Source organism: Musca domestica, unplaced genomic scaffold, assembly GCF_030504385.1.
Source record: "Musca domestica strain aabys unplaced genomic scaffold, Musca_domestica.polishedcontigs.V.1.1 1, whole genome shotgun sequence".
Lineage (NCBI taxonomy): Eukaryota > Metazoa > Arthropoda > Insecta > Diptera > Muscidae > Musca > Musca domestica.
In genome coordinates this window covers 41,356,867-41,381,455 of record NW_026712114.1, presented here as the reverse complement: position 1 = coordinate 41,381,455, position 24,589 = coordinate 41,356,867, and the positions used below count along the sequence as shown (strand labels likewise).

General features: G+C 33.9%; 6 protein-coding genes across 19 annotated transcripts in view; 2 read left to right on the top strand and 4 right to left on the bottom strand.

Annotated features, from left to right (window-relative positions):
- Window positions 1-210: 210 nt before the first annotated feature.
- LOC101901617 (28S rRNA (cytosine-C(5))-methyltransferase) lies at window positions 211-2,348 on the bottom strand. Its single transcript, XM_005177973.4, has 4 exons — window positions 2,171-2,348; window positions 1,823-2,087; window positions 945-1,213; window positions 211-888 (listed from the first exon to the last, which is right to left on the bottom strand). Exons 1-4 carry the CDS (start codon window positions 2,294-2,296, stop codon window positions 229-231), a joined length of 1,320 nt encoding a protein of 439 aa, XP_005178030.1. The 5' UTR covers window positions 2,297-2,348; the 3' UTR covers window positions 211-228.
- LOC101899731 (uncharacterized) lies at window positions 1,241-1,903 on the bottom strand. The gene has a single exon (XM_005177961.4). It carries the CDS (start codon window positions 1,761-1,763, stop codon window positions 1,359-1,361), a length of 405 nt encoding a protein of 134 aa, XP_005178018.1. The 5' UTR covers window positions 1,764-1,903; the 3' UTR covers window positions 1,241-1,358.
- Window positions 2,349-2,813: 465 nt separating the features above from the next.
- Window positions 2,814-11,662, bottom strand: LOC101899572 (ecdysteroid-phosphate phosphatase). Of its 5 annotated transcripts, XM_011291950.3 has the most exons (10): window positions 11,390-11,662; window positions 10,790-11,030; window positions 10,529-10,724; window positions 10,092-10,193; window positions 8,036-8,205; window positions 7,520-7,853; window positions 6,734-7,166; window positions 6,512-6,678; window positions 6,198-6,443; window positions 2,814-6,131 (listed from the first exon to the last, which is right to left on the bottom strand). In XM_011291950.3, the coding sequence occupies exons 1-10, from the start codon at window positions 11,494-11,496 to the stop codon at window positions 5,893-5,895; spliced, it is 2,235 nt and encodes a 744-aa protein (XP_011290252.1). In that variant the 5' UTR covers window positions 11,497-11,662; the 3' UTR covers window positions 2,814-5,892. The 5 variants fall into 5 exon arrangements, with proteins under 5 accessions (XP_011290252.1, XP_011290253.1, XP_011290254.1 ...); XM_011291951.3 differs by lacking the exon at window positions 10,092-10,193 and having other exon boundaries at window positions 11,390-11,661; XM_011291952.3 differs by lacking the exons at window positions 10,092-10,193; window positions 10,790-11,030; window positions 11,390-11,662 and having other exon boundaries at window positions 10,448-10,671.
- A 1,899-nt stretch (window positions 11,663-13,561) lies between these two features.
- LOC101899400 (alpha-2-macroglobulin receptor-associated protein) lies at window positions 13,562-15,766 on the top strand. The gene is made up of 4 exons (XM_005177959.4): window positions 13,562-13,934; window positions 13,997-14,426; window positions 14,568-14,929; window positions 14,998-15,766. Exons 1-4 carry the CDS (start codon window positions 13,716-13,718, stop codon window positions 15,124-15,126), a joined length of 1,140 nt encoding a protein of 379 aa, XP_005178016.1. The 5' UTR covers window positions 13,562-13,715; the 3' UTR covers window positions 15,127-15,766.
- Window positions 15,767-16,313: 547 nt separating this feature from the next.
- LOC101898987 (abl interactor 2) lies at window positions 16,314-20,074 on the top strand. 7 transcript variants are annotated; one of them, XM_011291943.3, is made up of 7 exons: window positions 16,314-16,471; window positions 16,763-17,144; window positions 17,240-17,880; window positions 17,945-18,032; window positions 18,130-18,144; window positions 19,034-19,224; window positions 19,290-20,074. In XM_011291943.3, exons 2-7 carry the CDS (start codon window positions 16,804-16,806, stop codon window positions 19,451-19,453), a joined length of 1,440 nt encoding a protein of 479 aa, XP_011290245.1. In that variant the 5' UTR covers window positions 16,314-16,471; window positions 16,763-16,803; the 3' UTR covers window positions 19,454-20,074. The 7 variants fall into 7 exon arrangements, with proteins under 7 accessions (XP_011290245.1, XP_011290251.1, XP_011290250.1 ...); XM_011291945.3 differs by having other exon boundaries at window positions 16,338-16,471; window positions 16,766-17,144; XM_059122986.1 differs by having other exon boundaries at window positions 16,341-16,471; window positions 16,737-17,144.
- A 2,416-nt stretch (window positions 20,075-22,490) lies between these two features.
- Window positions 22,491-24,589, bottom strand: part of LOC101901453 (kinesin-like protein KIF19) — a 34,923-nt gene continuing 32,824 nt past the window's right edge. For all 4 annotated transcript variants that reach the window (XM_005177972.4, XM_059122958.1, XM_059122953.1 and 1 more), the window contains exons 7-9: window positions 23,185-23,365; window positions 22,965-23,124; window positions 22,491-22,899 (exon numbers count right to left, since the gene is read on the bottom strand). In XM_005177972.4, the coding sequence (XP_005178029.2) occupies window positions 22,683-22,899; window positions 22,965-23,124; window positions 23,185-23,365 (558 nt within the window). In that variant the 3' untranslated portion in view covers window positions 22,491-22,682. The remainder of the gene's footprint in view (window positions 22,900-22,964; window positions 23,125-23,184; window positions 23,366-24,589) is intronic.

The following is a 24,589-nucleotide window of genomic DNA, read 5'->3' as shown; positions in this document are numbered from 1 at the left end:
GTCTTTGTTTAGGAACCCTCTTCACATAACTTCATGTTAAATTTAGAGATCCGGTTTTCTTAGGAAACGTTTCAGAATTAGTACCAGGAAAGTTCTGTGCCAATGGTTTGGTTAACCAACTTGCAACAAGTATTGATTCCTGAGAATATACTTAACGAATTACAAAATTCTAAATTTCCGCCTTTCTTTAAAATAAAACACTTTACGTACTTCAACTTATAAAAAATTTTATTCATCATCTATTATCTTAATGGATTCAAATATAGCTATAAAAATGCCATCAGCCAAATCAGACGATGGACGTGTATATAAGCAATTCTTTCCAATCTTTTTATAATCCTGATTGCCGACGTTACGCCATTTATTGCGTAAAGATTTTTTGCAACTTAACAGCTTAAATGATGAATTCATCTCAAGACACCTTTGCACCACCTGTTCATTTTCTTCTTCATATAGAGAACATGTCGAATAGGCTATACGTTTAACATCGGGAAAAGCTGACATTGCATGCGACAACATTTTAATTTGTAAACCAGCTAATTTTCTCAGACGTTCCGGATTCTTCTCTTCCGAGTGCATGGACATACGATTTTGCATACCCGACCCAGAGCAAGAAGGATCGACGAGAATATATTCAACGCCAGGACATTGTTCCGCAGTTATAGTTAAGGCATCGGCATTTATGGGCTGTACAATTTTGCAACCAGCGCTTTTTGTCATGTTACACAATGTATTGTAACGTTCTGGATTCTGTTCCACAGAATATATGGTACCTTGATTATTCATAACATTGCTAACGTGTATTGTCTTCATACCAGGAGCTGCACACATATCTAAAACCGTTGAACCGGCTGGCGGACTCAATAGCTCCGCAACCAAGCAGGTGCCCTAAAATTGAAAATATTTTCAGTATTCTTTTCACATATTTTCTCATTCATACACACCTTATCTTGTAGCATAAAATATTTTTCTCTAGTGTAGTTATGATTGGCCCAGTAGTGTTTATTTTTCGGATGAAATATTAACAAATCATCAACGTGCATATCAACCATATACTCATCTTCCTGCAGTTCTTGAACCGCCTTTAAGAAATCATCATAATTTTCAAATGGTGTATATTCTTTTTTGCGCCATTCTTCGCTGGCCAAAAATTCATGAGCTTCATCAACACTGAGCAAGTTTCGATTGATGCGTACATAGCGTGGTTTTTTATCTACAGCAAAAATAAAATAAAAACATATTTTAGTTATTAATGAAATGGTCTGAAACTTTATTTACAAATTTCAATGAATACAATAATAATCGCTCATATGCATGTATATATGGATGTAAAAAAGAAATACTTTCTATAAAAATGTTTAATTAGATTTCTTGTTGTCCACCGAGGCTGCAGAGGTAGAAGTACTGCTGCTGCTGATAGGACCAGTCTTTTCACTGAAAGCTTTAAACACATACAAACACAGTATGAAATTTACTACCAGCACAGAAGCCAGTACCGAAAAACAGTTCGTTTGGAATGTATCAAAGTCAAAGGATTCCTGCAACCAAGAACGCACACCATAGAAAGTGATGAAGGGAAAAGTGAACATCAACACCGAAAACGCGAACAACCACAAGAAAGCATTTGCGCCGCCGTTATTATCGCTGTCTTCTGATAGCGTCGGATCCTGTTCGGCTAATGCTTTAGCTTCAAGCGACAGGTTATCGTGTTCTTCATTTTCATGCTGTTGTTTTTTGGGAACGTTTAACTTGTTTTTACCCATTTTTTTCTTCTCGATACTTTAAATAAGCAAGCGAAAATGTATTATAATGTAGTCCTTGCCTTTTTTGTCTTCTGAGTTATTTTTTATTTTGTCTACTCCCAAAGCCTCGGCCAGACGATCTTTGTATGCACGCACGGTTTGTACCGGTTTCGATTCACCGTTTAATTTCTTCAGTCCCAAGATGAGTTCCGTTACAAGAACTTTACATAAAATCGGACACAGCCGTGGATTATCCTGAAGTATTTGAGATTTTTCAATGGCTTCGTCGATAGCTCCTTTATTGTCAAAGTACTTAGTTAAAACTGCTTGCATACCACGTAAACGCTTAAGTAAGAAATACAGAGAAAAAACACAACAATTATGGTGCATTCGTTATCGTTGTTGTTTTCTAATGATATTAAACTTACGGCATGTTTCTCATTGTACATTAAAGTTTTCAAAGACTTTTTACTTTCCAAGGCGGTTTTTAGTACTGCAGCTACCCGTTTATATTGGGTTGGGACTTTTATCGAGTGTATCTTTTCAGTCGACATTTTAGTTTGTTTCTTTCGTGCACGTGACAATCGGAGAAATTAGAGGAACGACGTGAACAGACCACGAAGCGCAACATTTTTTCGGCGGCGGCGTAATGTATATTTTGCCGACGGCGAGAAATTTCAACGTCGAAGGCAAACATATTATTATTTTTTAACAAAATGTTGACAAAAATGGTAATCTAACGCCAAAAAAATTTATATATGAGCTTTTTAAGCATTTTTGTTAGATTCTTGCAAGCTTTGGAACAGAGCATTTGTAAACAATTCTGATGTAAACAAAAGAATACGCCGAAGCACATAAAATTTGATATGACATAAAAAATGTAAAGTAGAGGGGTCTCTTTCAGGCCTGCTGACTACCCAATTTAATGTCAACATGTATTATTGTGAATGAAACCACAAAATATAATAAATAGCCAAACAATGTAAACAATTCTAGACTTTAAATCTGATTTTTAAAATTTGCGTTAATACCTTGTTACTGTGCCATCAAATACGAAAAATGCAACAAATGACAAATTTTCACAATTATTTTTATTATACAATGGTTGTGTCTGATTACCCTAAAATTTTTAACAATTGCAAATTGTTACTGAAAGTCGTCTGTTAACACAACAGTTCTGCAAAAACAAGCGGTTCTAGTGATACATTTTTATTGTTCTTTTACTGCGAGTTTGCAAATTCTTGTTGGACAAATTTCTTCTTGCAATCACTTGTAACTTCTTCTCCTTCCGGTGTTTTTAATTTTGGCAATTATTTTAAAAAACGTCTGTATTTGAAAAGTCGCATGCATAACTGTTTTGCTTTCAGGCTCATTTTTATTTTTTTTTTGTGCTTAATTTAATTTTATGGCGTATAAATTGTTTCATTTAGACAACACAGCCGATTGCTTAAGGTGGGAATACATATAACGCTTTTTTGACTGGCCAGCCGATGACTTAGGCTGGCTTCTTAGAAAGATGTTACTGGACCATTCCTGCAGGAGCAGTAAACAATGCATAAAAAATGCATGTGTACGTACATGGTAGAACAATACAGGTAAACGCATCGACACAGCTGCTGGGACAATGAACTGTCGAACCAATTTTTAAAGACATTGAATTGAAAATGTTGAATGAAAAATTATTTAACCTCCGAATGACGTCGTATAAGAAAACATATAAAAATCTACTTATATTTGAAGAGACATTTACAATTTTTTGACATATCAATTTTCCCAAGCGTTGATGCACCTACTTGTATTCTTCTACCATGTGTAAGGCTACCATCAAGGTCCATTAAATAGGTCTTGTGCATCAAAATAAAAACTACAGTTGATTGAAAGAAACTCATGCTGGTGCAATAACAAGGTGTTCCTGCCAATTTTGAAAAGCGGATGAAATGACAAAAAATTTTTTTACATGTTGTTGGGTATTTGTTTTTTTTTGCTCTGTGATTTCAATCAAAATAATGCATTTTGGCATTAAATTTGGAAGTCAGTTGGCATGGAAGAGAACCGTATACTTGGGCTATTAACCTCTAATGTTGTTGTAGTAGTTCATACTGCTGTGTTCGATCTGACACATCTCAATCGGGTTCTGCCTCTTAGTCCAGTCTCAAAAAGGATGCAACCTGTACGTGTTAGGTCTACAACGAGACTGGAGTTGAGTGAGTAGGTTTGGCTGGACAGCGAAAAAGGTGCAGCGTGTCAGGTGGTCCTGTGCCACAAGCTGGGCAGATGTTCCGCACATCGCTGTCGATGTCCAATAGGAATTGAGACGGCTGCACCATCCGGATCTTAATTGAGCCAAAACTACTCAGGAGGCCAAATCGGCCAAAACTGTGATGGGAGGGGAATGGTCTCCTAATACAGTATTCATGGTCTCCTATTCTATACCTCATAAAACCTGTCGACCTCATAATGTCAAAGTGTTTGGTTACGTTTAATTCACAATTGACATTCATTTTGACAATGCGGGTAAAATCTGCTGGTCTTATAGGATGACCTGATGGATAGGCCATGGCTTCCATATTAAGGATATTTCTATGCTGCACTTGAAAATTATTTTAACATATTCAATAGAACCGACCATTAAAGACATCTTCCGTCTTAAATTACTTTTACGTACGGAAGGACTTTTAACCTAGGCCACTTAGAAACAGTAGATTTTTAGGAGAATATGTCAAGAAATTATCTATCAAAGTATTTGGGTAGATTGGAAAAATGGAGTTTACATTTTAAAACTTCTAGAAACGCAACCGTGACTCAACTTACTTTTGTCAATGGCAAAGAACCATTTTTACAACCTACCTTTTCGATATTCTTTAGAATGATTTTGGTGGTGTGCAGTTGCATTTGTGTGATATATTATTATTTATTAACTTTGAAATAAACACATAATCTTATATTGGTTTGTATTTTTATTCATATTGCAATTGTATTTCGAAATGTAGAAAATATTACCAATATTTTTTTCATATTTTTCAACATAGTTTTTTAATTCGTCATATTGAATTTATATTGCGCAATGCTAACAAGAAGTTTTTAACTTCGCTAATAAGAAATACTTTTTATGTGTCTAATAATGTTAATAATTGAATAGTAATGTTTAAATATTAAATATAATTAATAATGCATGATATTTATTCCATGTTGAGAGGTGAAAAAGATTTAGATTTTAGAACAATGTTTTTGTGTGTGTATATAATGTTAGTTTAAGTTTTAAACAAGGTATATAGCCACGATTGTCTTGTTATTTAACGTATTTTTCTGTTTCCAATATTAATTGAACAGTATATAATAAATCAAAATTAGTTTAATACAACAACATGGAATAAATAATAAACTAATTGCAGTTGAAACTTCAGAGAATGAACATTATATAAGCAAATATAATAGGTTTAGCAATGGTAATTATATTGTTGTTTGCCCATAGAGTAAAACTTCTATCTACAGTTTTTTGTTTAAACAGTTTGGATTTGATAGTCCATTTTTATTATAGTTATAATGTGCAAGAGGTACTACTTTCATCTCTTGAATTTTCAAACATTGCCTTTATAAATTAAAGCACAAAGTTATTCAAATCTCCGTTAAGATACAACATGTTTACAATAGCATGGCAGTTTAAAGGATTGTTTGTTTTATTAGTCAAATATTGTTTATTTTATAGAATAGAATAGAATGTCATCACTTTTAGTACTGAGTTAAAGAATTCTTATTTTAAAAACCTGAACATCAATTTACGGGAAATTTCAAATTCTACTACAAAAATTTCAATAGAATTTCTGAGGATTTTTTTTTTTCAAATTAATTTGAATTTGTTTGGACTTTTCAGATGAATATTTCATAACGATATACATAATTTTAATTTAAAATAAATAGATAACAAAAAGTACAACCTCACTGTTTTATTTTTTTAGAATGACTGCAAAATAACCAAGTCGTTTTGTGCGAAAATCACCGAGAGTGCATTTATAAACTGAAAGCAAATTGAAACAACTAAACCTTCCAAAAATGTTGTGAGCAAATAGCAAAGTATTTTTTGTTTTTCTTGGAGCGTATTAATTTCTACTTAGGATGAAAGCTTACTAATAAACTCCTCAAAACACTTGCACTATGTAGCAGTTAAAGCATTCCATTCGAATCGCGGATTTTTTGAATGTGTCACTGGCAAAGTGTCGGGTTCCACCAATTTCCATTGGCCATCGATTTCCTCAACATTGGCCAAACTGCAATAGGGTATTTTGTGTATAACTTGTCGTAGTTCATTTGTGTTTCTTGGCGCTTCTCCAATCAATTGCCTTGTACATGTATCTAGCGTAGTGGCATGGGCTACAATTAAAACATTGCCAACTAAACATTTTAGAAAAATATTGATTAGTTTTTCAACTTTGCTCTGAAACTTAAATACAAAATTACCCGTTGAATCTATAATTTTTCTTAAGACATCGTAATTACGTGTGTAAAATCCTTCCGTGGTCTCCTTAATTGATTCGTTAAGATTATTTATTGCAACAAATGGCTGATATTCTGTATCTATATTATATTTGGCTGCCTGTAACTCTTCTTTTGTGAGCCAATCTGGTACACCATCAGGATACCATGCCATCCACTCGAATAAACCAGGTTCAAGTTTTATTTTGTGCTTTCCAGTAAGTTTGAGTCCTGGTAGAGATTGGTTAATTTAGTCAAGTATTGTTTGTTAGTTTCACTAATTTTTTAGATAAGCATACCTTCTAAAGCGCTTGTGCAGGTCTGTACGCAACGATATGCCGGTGAACAATAAACATGGTCAATTTGCACTCTTGCGTCGTACAAAGCCTCTCCTATCAGACTGGCTTGATACAAACCAATATTTGTTAATGGTGAATCATTTAACCAACCATCTGGAATGTTGCTCCTTAATAAAAAAGAAAAGTTTTGTAAATCCCATTGCATTTTTTTTTGTACACTACCTTTTCGGAAGAGTTTTTGGCATATTGAGATCCTTACGCATATAATTATTGAATTCGTCAAAACAATACGGTATCCATGTACCAAATGTAAAATCCACCCGTTCGCCATGACGCATTATATAAACGCGTCGATTCTTCGATGATAATGACATGGAATTTTCAGCAGAATGTTGACTGAGCGTATCGTCTGCCTTGGGGGGAGCAGCTGGTATGGGTTCGACTTTAATGTCACCACTAGCATTTGGCGTTGACATACTATTGGGTGTGATTTCGATTAGGGGTGTAGCCTGCTGCTGATTGGAAGAATGATTATTCGTTATAGTTGGAATGTCCAAACAAGGTTTCAAAGTTTTACGTAAATATTTTTCAACACTTTGTTCTGAATCTTCATTAAATGATGAACCTTCAATTAGCTCCGATGCATGTATGCCAACTAAAAGAGAGATACTTTTTTATTTATTTCAAAAACTCTAGATTTCATTTAAATTATATGTAGTATGTAGTTATGTGTCCTAAGTTTAAATCGATTTGATTTTTCATATGATGATTTGATTTTTCATACCGATTGAACGGTTTTAAATGTTCTTTTTTGTGATATGTGGTGTCATTTTTGTATATAAGTCCCACTTCTATTTAGATTATTTTATTTGTGCAAATTTTAGCTTTATTTGTCCGAATTTAATTAAGAAGTTAATATAGAAATCTATTTTTTATGACAAATCAAATCGATTTAGTTATTGTCACACAACTACTCATATTTATATGTACAAAAATAATGCAACCTACCTTGGTTCAAATCACGATGTCGCAAATGGTCTTCGGTCTCCGTTGATAAACTACGACCATCTACCAAATCACATTCTTCATTCGATGTTAATGACGGAGTTATTGATTTTGACAGTTGAACAACTCGATGTAAAGTCCAAGCATCCGATTCGGCTGTGCGTTCTGTGTAGTTAACAGGTAAATGACCTTGTGCTCCAGTTAACCAGGATATGCCTTCAGCCCAACCGTCTGATGAATTGTCAACAGCGTCACTATTCAAATAAATATAATCACCTATACGCAATTCAAGTTCATCTATTTCATGCGGACTGTGTGGATAAACGACTTTGTGAACCTGTGAAACAAAAACAGCATACATTCATTACATCATAACGATATGGCATATAAAGGTTCTTCTTTTGCTGCTCATCCTCATCACACATAACACAAAAACTATATATAAATTAAAAATTAAAAACAGCAGCAACGATAATATGAATATTATAAATAAGTATATATGGCCCAATTGATATGTACTTGTTTTGTAGCCAATCTGGGATCACGTGAATATAAACGTAGTTCCCAGTTGGAGGCACATGATGCATCTAGTGATTCCACTAAAGTTTTCAGTGCATTGAATTGGCTCTGCGGAAATTGGTACGCTAAAGTCAGGTGCAATGATTTCACGTGAGGCTCCAACGAAATTGCTATTTGTTTCGAAGTTTATCGAGAGTAGGACGATATTTTTTGTGACGCATTATATGTAAAAGAAGAACAAAGAAAAAAGAACGAACAATAATAATAAAAAATATTGTTGGATTGTAAACAAATAAATGCACTTAATATTTTTTTATGAATATTTTTTTTGTCTAATTTGTATGCCATACAATAAATTATATATATATGAATGTAGAAACGCACATATACACTGGCGTTGTACAAAAGGACAGGCAAGGCAGGCAATCAAGCGAACCGTAAGAATACCAAATGTGCTACTAAAATGAAAGGCAAGGGTAACGAAAAACACAACCCAAAGTGTATACTAGATACAACTAAAACCAAGGAACAAAAATGTATGTCAAGCAATGCAGAAATTGTTGGATAGTATACACGAAACTATAAAAACAACTGCTACAACAACAACATCCAAATACGGATAGGTGTTTTCGTCTATGCTTATTGATATATAATAAGTAGTTGTACTATTTGTAACAACTTGTAGTGAATGTCTACCACATTTGAAGTGGTATTGTTTTTGGGTGATATTGATGACACACTCTATACGGAAACGCCATAGAAGATATAACACTTAATAAATAACTGGTTTAATTGAATATTGTATTGTCATCATTTCGTTTTTAAAATTGCCCTTATTATTTTTAATTATTTTTATTAATATTTTTACTCGTTATATGTTTCTTTCACCAAAAATGTCCTAATCAAACTTCCACAAACTACACAAATCGTATATTTTGATAAAAATCATTTGAGATATGTCAAGCATATAAATATAAAATGCTTTGATTGTCATTTAATGAGCTACCGGCTTTTACGTATACTAATTCATTAGGATTGTCAAAGTTTGATTAGTTATAGCTCGGATCGGAAAAGCCATGTGGCAGAAACAACTTCAGTTCGCTAATTATTTTTAAAGACTCGCTTAGACTAAAAAAATTAAAAAAGTAAGGGTTATTTGGTCAACTGCGTAACAAGCAGGAAACATGCAATCATGGACGTAAGTTTGCTAAAATAAAAATAAGGTCGGTATAAATTTGGTAGCTAATGCAATTTTTCGACCGCACAAAGATTACATTTCTTCAGTCAAAAAAACTACACACTCATGTCAAAAAACAAATTTTTTAATAGACGTTATTTCCTAATGTAATGATTGAACAATGAATAATTATATTACGGAATTGAGAAGCATTCACACTGGTAAGAACGCCGAGTAGAGAACAGACAACAATTTCGATCCCCTGTATTAGTGGGTGGACTGGCGAAAATGTTCAACGAACACAACGTTTCACATTTGCAATTGCCCTGCCAAGCCTCAGTTTAATAAAACAAATTGTCAGAGCGGATACTAAACAGACTACTCTGCCAGTTTCATCATTAAATTGATGTGTCAATCACTTTTTCACCTTCCTTATAGGAGAAGACTTTGAATACTTACGTAAACAAAGTGACTCAGTCCCCAGGCTCCATATAACACATATACAGAAAAGACTAATTTGACTACCACACAAAATTATTCTTAAGAATGTAATCGACTTATTTTAATAAATTAGGCTGTTTCGTTTCCATGGAACCCGTGTACCTGATCAGATTGTGATGAAAAAAATTAACCATATATAAAGAGGTCAAATTCATTAACAATACCGCAGAAAACAAAAACGGGAGTTAGTAAATTTAATTGCTAAGAATATATACATCGGAAGGAATTTAATTATGAATATAAATTTTGCAATGTCATTCAAAGGTTTAGACTAATATTCACTAAGAAATTCTAAAAAGCAAATTAAAGCAGTATGAACGCCTTTTGAAGAAAAGATTTTTAAAATGCTAAAAATAGTAATAATTAGAATTAGCTTACAGCGACTGCTACGCGGAATACAACGATTTCCCGAAGAAACCGCACCACACCAGGGAAAACAAGCAACTATTGCATCAAGTTGCTCATATGTATCGCTAATAACTACATTCGGTTTGCATTTAAATGATTCAAATCACATTATTGTCGGTGGTTAATCATGGCGATGTTTACATTGCAAAGAAGCCAATAAATTAGGATGTATTTGTTACAATTAACAATAAATATAAATGTGGCAATAGAGAAGTCCATTTGTTTAGCATTATTATGAGAGATCAAACATACATACAAAAACATGGAAAGAGAATATGGGAAGAAACAGAACGAAAAAAATATAAAGAAACCGTTAATTAACGCACCCGTTAAAAGTAGTAGTAAAACCATCATCCCACAAAGTTTTTAACAACATTTCAGGGGAAAAGGCATGGAAGGGAACATACTTGAGTTGGAGACTTCCTTAACATATTGTAAAGCCAAGCGCTTCAAGTAATTAGCATCATCTTCGGCCACAAAGAAACCCATGAAGTTTTGACTCATGTATAATTCCAGTTTTATGGGTCGGTCTAAAAGAGCCCCGGTCATGTCGACAACTTGCTTCAAAGCTTTTGACAATTGTAGCGAACATTCATCGGGAGCCTGGAAGAAGAAAACAACAAAACCCGTTTGAAACTATTTTTTTTCGCATATGAAAACAAACATACCTTAAAGAAAGATACCAATGTTATGTGTGGAACATAGTTGTGAGCACCATTCCACCCACATAATTGTCTTGATTTTGTCCAAAAATCTTCTAATTGTTGCAAAAACGGTCCGGTTGGACAAGCATAGAGTATATATTCACGTGGTGTACATTCGTCCAGAGTGGTATCATTGACATGTGCTAATAGCCAATCGGATGCTATTTGTACACCCCTGTTTCCTGTAGAAGCTAAGGCCTTTTCACTGTAAGATAATATTAGTAATATTTTTATTTTCTAAAATAGTTTTTTGAACCCATATTACTGTTTAATAACAGTTTTTCTTTAAATTATTGTTTCAATTAAATTTAAATTGTAATTTAAAAACTTTAGAACGCCCTCTTCTTTTGTGTTATCCATCGAAGGTGAATGACTCTTATGAAAAAGAAGAAGGTCATTAAAACACACCCGCCCCCACACAAAACAAAAAAAAAACTTTTACTAAAATCAATATCGAGATGGCAATCTAGAATCAAGTATTCAACTCTTAACCTTATTCAAATCAATCTATAATAGATCTTTGAGTGGTATTTCTTTCTTATTAATAAATGAAATGAAACTCACGCCCTGTGTTTTTGGAAGCCCATTTGCAATAAGGTCTGGATTGGAGTCAAATGCTGTTTCGATATCCGTGTGGGTGTCGGATTTTTGCGTGGCGGCAAGTTGGCCATATTTGTTGTTGTAATATTAGCTCAGAGACACGTTGTTTATAGAAAGATTTCAATACCAAGTCTTATATGATGTAAAATATTAACAATTTTTACGAGTTGTTGTGGCACAGCTTACAGTGAAAATTTGTAAAAACAAACTACACATACACGGCTAGAGTATCAGGCCGAAACATTTTTTGCCGGCGTAGATTTAATTGACAAAATGCTAACTGCGGAGGAACTTGAGCCTGCAGCTTTGAATTTTATGCATGTACCCGTTTCGGCATGTTCACATGCGTGCCAACCATGGTAGAAGAATATAGGTAGACACATTGGCGCAGCTGCTGGGACAATGACCTGTCAAACCAATTTTGGAATTGAAAAACGTCGTATAAGAAAACATATAAAAATCTACTTATATTTGAAAAAAAAAAATTAAAAATTTTTGACATGAATGTTCCCAAGCGTTGATGCATCTACCTGTATTTTTCAACCATGGTGCCAACTCCGAATCCTGCTATTATTTTTTGGTCTGTTCCAGAACTGCAAGAATGTAAAACTTTTTACAACGATAACCAATTTTCTCTTTATGATATCGACAAAAGTTGTAAAAATAGTAGATTCTTGCCATTTCTGGAACAGAGCATTTGTCTCGATCAAATTTGTTAAGTAAGAAGTACTTACTTTTTTGTTTGTTTTCCCTTGTAAATAGTAAAAATATAGGCTGCGGGACAAAGCTTAAACATTGCATTTTTTTCTCTGCAATGTAAATTTTATATTATATAAAAAATTAGAAAAATAAAAAATATGACAGAATTTATTATTTTCTGCCAAAAGGTCATTCCTAATTGGAGCGAATTGTCATGATCAGTGCAGGTTTTCCATAGTTACAAGTAAGTAACCATGCGATAAAATGTACATTTTCGCGTTTTTATAGGAATTTTTCTAGTTTCCTGCTAAGAATTTTCTATTTTTCGCAAATATTAGCAAAAGCCAAAATTGACAGGAATCGGTCACACTCAGAAAAAAATTGTAATTAGCTGGTAGCTTTATCTTATGCTTATTTCACATGACACGTGTTCGGTCTCTATTAGTTTTTGACCATTAACTATGAAATATCTACTTGATTCCCCACAAATTGTTCTTTGTTCCATTCAAATCACTCTCAGAAATACGATGAACAAGTGAGAGCATTTATTGAAAAAAAAAAAAAAATAAATGTTGACATTTCAAAATAGAAACATTTATAAATGAAATTAAAGTGTTTAATGGCGTACTTGCTTTCAATCGAAAGTAAATTTTGTCTTCTCTCTCATCCGAGGTACGCTTTTTGTCCACGAGTTGGAATTTCAACAGAAAACTGCAAACAAAAAGGCAATATTTTTTTGACAATTTATTTAAAAATAATATATGTCAATGTCAACATTTATACAAAAAGTTCAAAACATGAATGAAAATTTTTAAATGAAAGATAAAAAAATCTTTAGAGGAAAAACAATAATTTCTATTATTATTATTATTATTATTATTATTATTATTCTTATTACTATTGTTATTATTATTATTATTATTATTATTATTGCTAATTTCATGTACGAAAGTACATTCCTTTAAAAAACAACAAACAATAAATTTGAAAAAAAAGGAATGAATTATGTTACTATAAATTACGAATCGTGCCGTATGAACGGCACGTTTAGTTCGTGATTGAAAGTGCAATGTGAACTTAGAATTACCTTTTTATTGCATCATGGGAATAAACCATGGTAGAAGAATATAGTTAGATACATCAATGCTTTGGAACATTGATACGTCAAATTTTTTACAGTGTTTTGTCAAAAATAAGTAGACTTGTATATGTTTTCTCATACGACACAAATCGTAGGTTGTAATGAAATGTATTTTACAACAATTTTTACAAATTTCAATAACTTTTTATTCTAGATTTTCAATTCCAATATCGGTTTGACAGTTCATTGACCCAGCAGCTGTGTCGATGCGACTACCTGTATTCTTTTACCATGGTATAAACGATATTCGGCACTTGTTCCTTCGTTCGCTCAGTGAACAAACTGCAGTTGCGGCGTACACAGAAAGCTCATCGCATCACCGCCGTCGAAAGAGTCGATCCGCTTCGTTGTCTAAACACAAGTGCACCTCAGATTTAGCGGACATCACTTTAATAATTATAGCAAGCGAATAATACAATAGGGGTTAAATATCCCGAGTTAATTCTAAAAATGTTCCAAAAACGAATTTATTTGTGGTTAACCTTAAGTATTTTACTGATTTTCTGCTCTACATCATTTGCCGACAAAAAAGCTAAGAAATATTCTCGGGAAGCAAACGAGCCTCATTTTGATCAAGTGAAAGCAGAAAGTTATGATCCAGACTTTAGAACGTTGCAGAGACCATTTCGTATGGCTAAGTTGAACTTAGTGTGGTCTAAGGCACAAAATGTAAGTTTGAATATGATCACAACACACTTCAAAGTTTAGTTTGATATATTATTTTTGTATAGAGATTGACCGAACCCAAATTGAAATCTCTCTACATGGAACTAAAAATTCAAGACAAAGAGGAAATTGCCTGGAAGCAATTAAACTCACAGCATAAAGATAAAGATGGCATTAAAGCTGACGAGTTGCGTCGGAAATTAATAGGAATTATGAGTACATATGATTTGTTGGAACATTTCGATGAGACAGAAGATAAGGAGAAAACTAAACCTTATAAAAAATTCCACGATCCAGAAGAACGCCATATCAACAAATCCCTGTTCAAAGATAAGAAATTGAATAAATTGTGGGAAAAGGCTGAAGTTTCGGGTTTCACAGCAGAGGAGTTGAGCTCTTTGAAACAGGAATTTGAGCATCATCAAGACAAAGTAGATGTCTATTATAGTCTCTTGGAAAATCTGGGGAGCAATGTAGATGTTAATAAACATGAAAGTAAGTAGTGTAAAATTCGGATTGTAACAAAGTAGAGCCATATTCTTTTTACGGTTTATTACCCACGCCCTATAAGATTAAATTAATTTAGTCTTAGCAATTAAAGAAAATCATGTTTACAAATTTAATGCCTCCTTTTAGATGCAGTTAATGAAGACGAATTGGATATTTTCAATACAATTTCGAATGACCCAAATGACAATGAAATACAAACACCCGAAATGATACGCAGTAAATATGAAAGTAGTATTAACGAAGTAAGAGATCATCATCGAGGCATAAAAGATCATTACGAACGCTTGGAACGTCTTGTTTCATCTGGCCCACATAGTCAAGATTTCATTGAACCGAAGGTGCAAGGTTTATGGAGAGTAGCACAAACTAGCAATTTCAGCGAAAAGGAATTGGCATCAATCAAGACTGAGTTGCATCACTTTGAATCAAGACTTCTAAAGCTACGACATTTACATGCTGAACATGCTTTACTAAGAGAGAAATATAAGGTAAGTGTTTTCTATAAACATGGAATGTATATGGAAAATGTCTAATATTAACATGTTTATTATTTAAGGACGAAAAACATAAGGATAAATCAAATCGCTTCGAAGACATGGAGGAAACGCTTAAGAAACAAACACGTAAAGTTGAAAAAATTCAAGAAAGTATTGAAAAAAGAATATTCAAACACACTGAACTTTAACTCGCTCTCAAATAATTATAACAATAATGATAAGCCGCTAAAATGTTCCAAATGTAAGCCAAAATGAAACAAAATCAAATTTGATTAGTTTGTAAGATAACGTTATCAACATGAATTTATTATTTTTGATAGAGTTGTCTTTGTATTTTGTATATAAGATTTGTCTTAAAAAGAAAATAATGAGCATTGTAAGCTCAATACATTGTAATAAATTGTATAATTCGGATCATAGGGGGTCAAGATTAGCTTTTCGGTTTATTGCTTTAAAGAAAACAAGCAATCCAATAATTCTTGAATTGGTCATATACAGTTTCATTGTTATTAGGCAGTTGTATTGTCTTCAAGAGTATTTGGTCGAAAAATGAGCCGTTCTACATTTCATCCCAATTTAGTTGCAAATGCATGTGCTTGTTATTGGTTAAAGAGGGATCAATACAGAAAACCATCCAATGATAATTGATCTATAATGATTTCTTTGAGGTACATTCTCGATGTTGTCAGGTTATGTTCTCATTAATTTCGAATTGTGCGGCATAATATTATTGATAGATACACACAATTAATCCACATGTTGTAACCATAATGTTAAAAGAACATTAAATATTTAGCAAATAAAAGGAAAACGCCCTTTTTTTAGAAATATTCTTCTGTTTTTTTTACTTAGTATTTTTCGGAAAAGGTCTTTTTACAATTTAAGGAAAAATATCATGTTTGATGTAAACGCAACATAACTTAACTACTTGTTAGATACATGGCTGGAGTATTATCTCAATAAAACTCCTATAATATTGATATCCAATTGCCAAAGAACGCTTGATGAAGAATAGAGGTAGTCGTATCGACACAGCTGCTGGGACAATGAACTGTCAAACCAATTTTGAAATTAAAATTTTTGAATGAAAAATTAGTCAAATTTGTAAAAATTGCTGGTTATTATAGACCTCCGATTGACGTCCTGTAAGAAAACATATAAAAATCTACTTATATTTGAAATGTCATTTTAAAATTTTGGATATATCAAGTTCCCAAGCTTTGATGCATCTACTGTATTCTTCTACCAGATAGATTCAATGAGAAAAAGGGTGTTGTTTGAAATCCTTTATGAACATGGCATAATGTGTAATACAACAATATTGACGTCAGGTGGCGCCCGCTATTTCAACTTCTTTTTGACTAAATGAATGTCGATCTGTGAAGCTCTATTAAGTCAAATGCAGATCTATGTATCTCTAATAAATTCTAGTTCATTGTTGAAGATGGAAAATAAGGTTTCCTAAGATTTAGCACAAATAAATACATATTGCTTTAAATTTGTAGGAAAATCATATAAAATATAAAACAAAAAGTGAGTGTTTAATGGAGAAGTCATAAAGGAACAGCGAAAGTCGGTATAAATTATTTTTAAATCGAATTAAAATTGTACGTGTGGCCTATATATTTTCTGATTGTGACAGTGTGTGTATGTTTTTTCTCTGCACGCTTAGTCACCGCCCTGATCACTTATTTGATTGAATATTGTTTGTATATTTTGGAAGGAATTGTTTATAAACACCGTTGTGTGTGTGTGCAGAGAGATATAAATAAAAATTAAGAAATTGACATAATTGTAGATTTTTTTTGCTCTTTTCCACCGTAGCAGCGCCTCAACGTGTGAGTCTCTATCCAGCCAAGGGTGTAATGGTCATGGGTGAGAACATAATGGACGAATTAGCATCACTGATACGCACGGAAATTCCCGATGGACGTCAAAGTCTACGCGATAGTTACACTAATCTGGAACGGGTGGCGGACTACTGCGAGGATACATATTACAGAGCTGACAATAAGAAGGCTGCATTAGAGGCGACCAAAAACTATACAACCCAATCATTGGCCAGTGTTGCCTATCAGATAAATACCCTGGCGTATAGCTATATGCAGTTGCTGGAACTGCAAGCACAACAATTAAGCGAAATGGAATCGCAAATGAATCATATCGCACAAACGGTGCAAATACACAAGGAAAAGGTTGCCAGAAGGTAGGTTGTAATCGAAATAAGAACTAGCCACTGAGTCAAGTCTCTAAAAAATCCCTGCAAACTTTTAACAATTAACATGTATTTGATATTTGCAGAGAAATTGGGGTACTTACTGCTAATAAAGTTAGTACTCGTCAATTTAAAATCGTAGCCCCCATAAATCCTGAAAAGCCAATTAAGTACGTGCGCAAAGGTATTGACTACTCCATACTTGACGACATTGGTCATAGTGTAAATACCAATCAAACAAATCGGAATCAAAAACATCGTGGTTCTTCACATGGCTCCGTACAATCTTTGGCTCAACCCACTGTGGGCCCGCCTCCGACCACAAAACCACCAACTCCTCCACAAATGTCACGCGGAAATACCGGTACATTGGGTAAATCGTCGGTTAGCAATACGGGTACATTGGGAAAAAGTTCGCGGGAATATCGTACGCCGCCTGTTGTGAATCCGCCACAAGTACCATCTCACTATGCTCCCAACTATCCTATAGGACATCCCAAGCGTTTGTCTACAGCCTCGTCGAGTACCACAGCAACAGGTGTAAGCAGTACCGGTATTGGTGGCGGTGGTTCGGTAACCAACAATGAACGTGCTGCCGGTTACAGTGCTCTTCCCATGCCACCCAGTCAACAAATTGCTACCCATGTTAATTTACCATCAGCTGGTATGATGCAATCGTTGCCTCCACCTCCACCAACAACATACGATGATCGTAACAGTATGCCACGTAAGTGCAATAAATAATTTTATTGTAATAAGTAGCTGCCACAACTAATATTTTTGTTCTACAGCACCACCATCTCCCCTGACGGTTTCGCAACATGAGATAACTGAACAAAGTCATATTGGTATGCATACCTTGGGTCGCAATCATAATAGGTAAGTCTGATTCATGAAAATCTTTTACTAAATGTTTTGTTAAAATCTAAAAATTGTTTAACTCGTTTACGTCATTCAATGCTGCCATTAAAAACAGAAACGGCAACAACAGGTAATTTGTTAATATATTTCTAACTAACAGAATTTTTTATTTTTTTTTTTTAAATTATAATGATTAATTACTACAGAATTAATTTCGTTATATTATATCAATTTTATCAAATTGATTCATTGACAAAGTGAGATCGTTACCTTCTCTAACCCCTTGGGGTTATTGCTTACAAATTCATCGCCCGTGCAACATCAAATTGTCACCTAGTTAAAGGAACCACTGTCGTCTTTACGTAATATCGACTCTAGTGGAAGTCCTATGTTTGCAGATTGATTCGGCGGAGCAAGTCAAAGGACGTAACATTTCACGTTTATTAAAAAAAGCTGAAGTCTTTACGTACTTTTGCCATACCTTTAAAAATCGTTATTGTTTTGTGGTGGTACTGACTGATAAATTTAATATACCTAAATTTACCATGTGCAATATGACCTTTTAAAGTTATCCATAATTGTGTTGATGTGACTCCAGAATGTTGTCAGTTGCATGATCCAGGAACATTTTTTTTTAAGTAAAATCTTCCCATATGGGAAGTCGATGGTGTGCCTGTCTTTGGGGTGTAGTTATTTTGACAATTAAGTCATCATTCCAGGCCAAAATGCCTTTAAACGATCAAAATGGTAATGTTGACTTATATACAGACGAACCATTTTTAGCATGGCTAGCAATTGCTTAGTGAATCTGTCATTGGTTGGCTACACGAAACTACAGGTTTCATAGGCATATATTTTAATTTAAAAAAATGACTTCACCATTTATCAATGAACTTTTAATACATATTTTTTAACTTTTTTTACTTTTCACAATACAAGTAGTATACTAAAACTATTAGCATAACTAACCCGTGTGTAGTCAACGTTTTAGTTTAATAGAAAAATTCTAACCGTTTTAGGAACCATTTCAGCTTGAATTTTGCTAGGCCTGGTTCGCAGTCGCCACCATTGCCACCGCCACCACCACCTGAGGAGGAGCATCAAGACTTTGGTCGGCCACGTACATCAGCGGGTCAGGGCCAACTGGCTCCCATTGTGCCAGAAGATCAAAATCTACCCGGATGGGTTCCAAAGAATTACATTGAAAAAGGTAACTTTAATTGATTTTCAGTCACCGTCAGTATAACACAACTTCTATTTGGTTTCAATTTCTAGTGGTTGCAATCTATGATTATTATGCCGATAAAGATGATGAACTTAGCTTCCAGGAGAGTTCAGTATTATATGTTCTGAAGAAGAACGATGACGGCTGGTGGGAAGGGGTTATGGACGGTGTTACCGGTTTATTTCCAGGCAATTATGTAGAACCATGTGTTTAAAGAGGTACACACATATAAATGGCCAATTTAGTTTTTTATACAAAATATTAAGAGAAATTTACAAGATAACAGTAACACAAATCAACAGCCTTTCAAGAATTCCATATAATAATAAATTACCACAACATGCCCACACAAAAAACCACAAATAATTTAGATACATTTATTATTAATGGTAATAGTATTGTTAACATAATAACACAACAACATACATACAAGTAATCAAGTCTGCCTCGAAAACAGTTGAACAAATTGAAGTCGAATGCTAAACAACAAATATCAAATTCGTGTTTAGCGTACATAATAATATTTATAAACATGATGACAAACACTAGTTGTGTTTAATCAGGAAAAAATAAATAAAACAATTTTTTACAATAACAAATACATTTTCTACGTAAAGAGAAAAACATACTCGAAAATATTTAGAAAAATGTTTATTCATTTTTTTCTTGAATATATAAAAGTGCATACACCTACACATACAGTATGTTGTAAAAAATTGAAAACAAAGACGACGATGACAACAACCTAATTCCTACTCTCTCCCATAGCTAATTACACTATTAAGCCCATTATAATATACTAAATACAATAAATTATATTGTCATACAAAACGAACGAATCATCTTTAAAACATCTCTAAAATACCAATACATATATAAAACATAATAGAATTTCACAATAATTGCAAGTGACACGAGAAACTGTAGCTTCTTATTACACAAAACGACAATTGTTTACCCAGATCGTATTTAATTTACATTTCTTTTGGTTGCTGCATAAACATTTTATATGTTGGTTTTTTAAATTGTTGAAACCAAACCAAACAAATCATGCCAATATTGCATTTGTTTCTTTAATAATACGAGTATTCTTTGAGTGTATATGTTTTTGTCAATTAGCGCCATTATTGCTTTTACATTATTTAATTAACTGACATTTATTTTGAATATAACAAATAACTTTCCAAATCAGTAGGCTATTCAATTTTCTTTATACAAAACGTGTTGCTTTTCGCTTAAAAGTGTCTATTATTATTTTTTTTATTTTGGAAAATTACATTAACAAAACTAATTCAATTTTAAAATAATATTAATTTCTATATTATTTTTAATTTAGTTAAACGATATTTTCACTATTTTTTGCCTATTAATAAATATGCCGGAATCTAATATAGAAATCATGATTATAAGGTGAAGAATGAATAGTTAATAAAAATTATATTCTATTATGATGCTACACAATAAATGTTTTCCTTTATTCCTATTTTGGAAAGTTTTATGGTTCAGTATACATTGAAGTATAGATGGCGCCCTGAAAATATTTGTTGTGTTTGTTCAATTGCCCGTTAGCAGTTACATCAAACTTCTGTTAAGAGTTTGCCCCGGGCCTAAGCTTTGTAGGGTAATTAAACTAGCAATATTTAGTAAGTAAGAGGCGAACGGGACGTTTTATACAATTTGTAAGTCCTATTTTATATTCATTGAAATTCCGTAGAAAATAATGCTATAGATGAAAAGTGACTTAAAACAAAAATACTTTTACACGAATTGTTCCTATTCAAACGCGTTCGTTTTGGATTTGGTTTTTATATATTTTATTTATATTTTTCGTCCATTTCCGAAAAGCTTTGATGTTTCATAACCATTATTATTTAATTGTCTCTTTTTTACAGCTCGTTATAAATTGTGCTTGCAACAAGCAGTCGCAAAATTGCAAATTGTAAAAAACCATTAAAAAATGTCATGAAAACATTTGAAGAATATGGTCCTGTAAGATTCTTCAATGAAAGCTTATGTCTTAAAATTTTTCATATGTAAATTTAAATAGCGCCTCAATTCGAACATATTCGGTAAAAGTCTTTCTTCTTGCATACCATCATTTGTCTTGGGCATTCTATTAAATCTATCTCATGTAAGGATTTTTGGTCAGTTAGGTGTATGGTATAATCGTATACAAGGAAGTCCCCTTCCCTACAAATGGCCAAGTGTGTATGTTTTATGGATAAGAGATAAGGACAAGGTAGGTAATCATTATCACAAACAAGTGGGTTCTTTTCGAAAGCAGAGCATTGGCTCAATTCTCCTCGATTAACTCAGGGAGTTTTGATCCTCAGGGTGATATAAAAAAACTACAACAAAGTCAAACGGCATAATTTGTACAATATTTTTTAAATTTTATTGAATGAAAGCAAAAAATGTCGGAAATAGCATCACATTTTAGAATAAGTTTAGATTTGTTCAAATTAGTCACCTTTGACACGAATTATGGCCTTCAAACGGCCAATGAAACCATCACACGCTGCCCGAATGTTGCTCTGCGGTATTTTGGCCCATTCCCGGCGAAGCTCTTGCTTGAGGTGATCGACAATTTGGTATTTTTTAGTGCCAACCTTGCTTTCTAAAATACTTCAGACACAATAGTCGAACGGATTGGTTCCGGAGTTTTTGGTGGTCAGTGTGCGCTGGAAATGAAGTGATGAACCTAATTTTGTAACCATTCTTGTGTGGCACGTGCTGAGTGCGAGAGTGCTGAGTCCTGTTGGAGTTGTCAAGGTCTGCGGCCAAAATGTTTACGTGCCCAAGGCTTGAATACACCCTCTATTTTCACGATAATATTGGGCATTTATTCTGATGTCATGGTCGATTAATACGAGCGGAGAGCGACCATCGGCTGTTATGGCGGCCCACCCATCACCATGGCTGGCCGGTGCTTGAGTTCTGGTGGCCAACCGAAGGTGCACATTTTCAGCTGACCTCTTTGGCAAGTAAACACGATCATATTGTTTGTTTATAAACTGCTGGACAACGAATGTTTTCTAATTAAATTCGGCAATTCATCTCTTTCGGCCAAGCGAAGCAACTCTAGCTCCTTTGTTACACTTTTTACTTTACGTCAATTTTCAGCGGAAATATTAAAATCCCTTCTGTGTTTACCCATGAGCCATAAACAATTTTAGAATTCCAGCTATTTTCTAGACTCTATATACCATTTAGTAGTGTTCGCAGTTGAATTTGCATAAATTAGACATGAGTTTTTGAGTTCAATTCGTTTATTATCAATTAATGCTTACTTCAAGACAAAAATATACAAACTGTTAATAACAAGCTTTCTTTTTGATAGAGACATCTCGGAATTTCCCTGAGCTGCTGAGCATTTAATGAGGCCAGCCTTGGTATTTTCAAAACAAATTATCGCGTATGGATGCACACAACACTGCGAAAACCTATTTCTTTATTTTCATAATACGTTTAGATGTTCCCACGGTTGTGGCAAGTTTGGGTAGACGAGAATGCACCGCAGGACCCATATGACGATCAGGATTATCTTGTGATAGGTTATCCACAGATGAGGCTGCCAATTGTCCACCACCACCATCAATGGGTGGTAGGGGTGATGAAGGTGACCATTCTGAGCCCGAACTTGAACAGGGTGAATCCGAACTGTAATATATGATAATTTTTTTTGTAAATAAAATGTTTTGATATTTTTTCATTCAAAACTATACCCTGCTGTGTAAATGGGCGGCAATTTCCGTTCATAGGCAGCCGTTGCGGTTACAGTGCCGGCATGTATTTCCTGTTGATAGAGACCGTATAGTTCTCGCAACTCATCAGGCAATTCAACATTTCCCTCTTCAATTAGACGTCTTTGCGAACTAATGATATCTATTGGGTGAAGTTTTAATAACAATTCTTATAAGGATTAATAATATTCAGACTCTATACCTTCACAAAGTCTTCGTTGTCTTTCGGCTCGTAACAGCTGCAAATCTCTTCTTCTCAATTCGGCTTGCCTAGCCAATCGTTCGGCTTGCAATGACACCTTGTCTGCCTCCAGTTCATGAACTCGACATAGTAGAGCCAGTAATTCACGTTCCTCATCGCTGCTAATGCGTTCGGGTAATTCCTGCAGGAAATTGGAGGGAACAATTTTTTAGCAATACGAGAAAAACATTTTGTTGTAAAATAAAAAAATAAAATATTGAATAGTCACAACTCCCATAAAATGTGAATTAAATTTGGCACATTTCTATATTTAGATCTGGTGTGAGGACCACTTTATCTGGTGCCGCCCCATAAGTGGTTAAAATTGTGAATACCAATAATGCTTTTTAAAAACGAATAAATCTGTGAGTTTGGTTCCCGCTTTATGGTACCTCCCCACAAAGGATCAAAGTTTCGTTTCATTTTCATCATTTTTTTTCACAATTTTAGGAAAACCCTTTAGATTATGAAAGTGAACCTAAAAATAGAAGTAACGTTTATCAACGTTTTGACAATTTTCATCCAATGTAACCTAAGTTTCCCTCTCTTCCATTTTTTTTAAATATTCGGATTAAGATTTCTTGTATTTCGAACATTTCATATACATAGTACTGATAACAATATGGGGAAAAGTATCGAAAAGTTGTCGAAAATTTTAAACCTCATGCGAGTCATCAAAATAATCCTTTTTTCAAAAAAGTTTAAACTCTCTTTATACCAGATGGTGGTAATTAAAAATCTTGTAGACAATTATTTATCATAAAATTCTACCATAGGTCTCAAGATACATCAAAAGTTTAAATCATACCTAAAAATTATAAATATTAAAAACACATTTTAGTTTAGTTTTAGTGTATGCAAGATTCTCCAAAGTGCATCGTATGGTGTCAAAGACAAGAATATTCTTTAGAAAACAGCAATATCAGCAGAAATGGTTGGAAAGTAAAGAAGCGACTTGATCGAAACCCGCGTCGCAGAGGCCGAAAAATGGCTCCTCTCCCCGATGAGAAAGCATTCGTTGTCCAGGAGTTTGTAAACAAACAAAATGATCGTGTTTACTTGCCAAAGAGGTCAGCTGAAAATGTGCACTTTCCGTTGGCCACCAGAACTCAAGCGCCGGGCAGCCACGGTGATGGTGTGGGCCGCCATAACAGCCGATGGTCGCTCTCCTCTCGTATTAATCGACCGTGGTGTCAGAATAAATGCCGAATATTATATCGAAACTATTCTAGAGGGAGTATTGAAGCCTTGGGTATGCAAACATTTGGCCGCAGACCTTGGACATTTCAACAGGACGCAGCACCATCGCACTCAGCACGCGCCACTCAATAATGGTTACAAAATGATGTTCCTCGCTTCATTTCCA

Coding starts and splice junctions, on each gene's coding strand:
- LOC101899731 (XM_005177961.4), bottom strand. CDS start 1,763: ATGGGTAAAAACAAGTTAAACGTTCCCAAAAAACAACAGCATGAAAAT.
- LOC101901617 (XM_005177973.4), bottom strand. CDS start 2,296: ATGTCGACTGAAAAGATACACTCGATAAAAGTCCCAACCCAATATAAA. Junction 1,214..1,822: donor TAACTCAGAAGACAAAAAAG/GCAAGGACTACA, acceptor TTTTTGCTGTAG/ATAAAAAACCACGCTATGTA. Junction 889..944: donor ATTTTATGCTACAAGATAAG/GTGTGTATGAAT, acceptor TTTCAATTTTAG/GGCACCTGCTTGGTTGCGGA.
- LOC101899572 (XM_011291950.3), bottom strand. CDS start 11,496: ATGGCCAACTTGCCGCCACGCAAAAATCCGACACCCACACGGATATCG. Junction 10,725..10,789: donor CATTGGTATCTTTCTTTAAG/GTATGTTTGTTT, acceptor TTCTTCTTCCAG/GCTCCCGATGAATGTTCGCT. Junction 6,444..6,511: donor CTGCACAAGCGCTTTAGAAG/GTATGCTTATCT, acceptor AATCTCTACCAG/GACTCAAACTTACTGGAAAG.
- LOC101899400 (XM_005177959.4), top strand. CDS start 13,716: ATGTTCCAAAAACGAATTTATTTGTGGTTAACCTTAAGTATTTTACTG. Junction 13,935..13,996: donor TGTGGTCTAAGGCACAAAAT/GTAAGTTTGAAT, acceptor ATTTTTGTATAG/AGATTGACCGAACCCAAATT. Junction 14,930..14,997: donor TACTAAGAGAGAAATATAAG/GTAAGTGTTTTC, acceptor TTATTATTTAAG/GACGAAAAACATAAGGATAA.
- LOC101898987 (XM_011291943.3), top strand. CDS start 16,804: ATGGTCATGGGTGAGAACATAATGGACGAATTAGCATCACTGATACGC. Junction 17,881..17,944: donor TGATCGTAACAGTATGCCAC/GTAAGTGCAATA, acceptor TTTGTTCTACAG/CACCACCATCTCCCCTGACG. Junction 19,225..19,289: donor AAAGAATTACATTGAAAAAG/GTAACTTTAATT, acceptor TTCAATTTCTAG/TGGTTGCAATCTATGATTAT.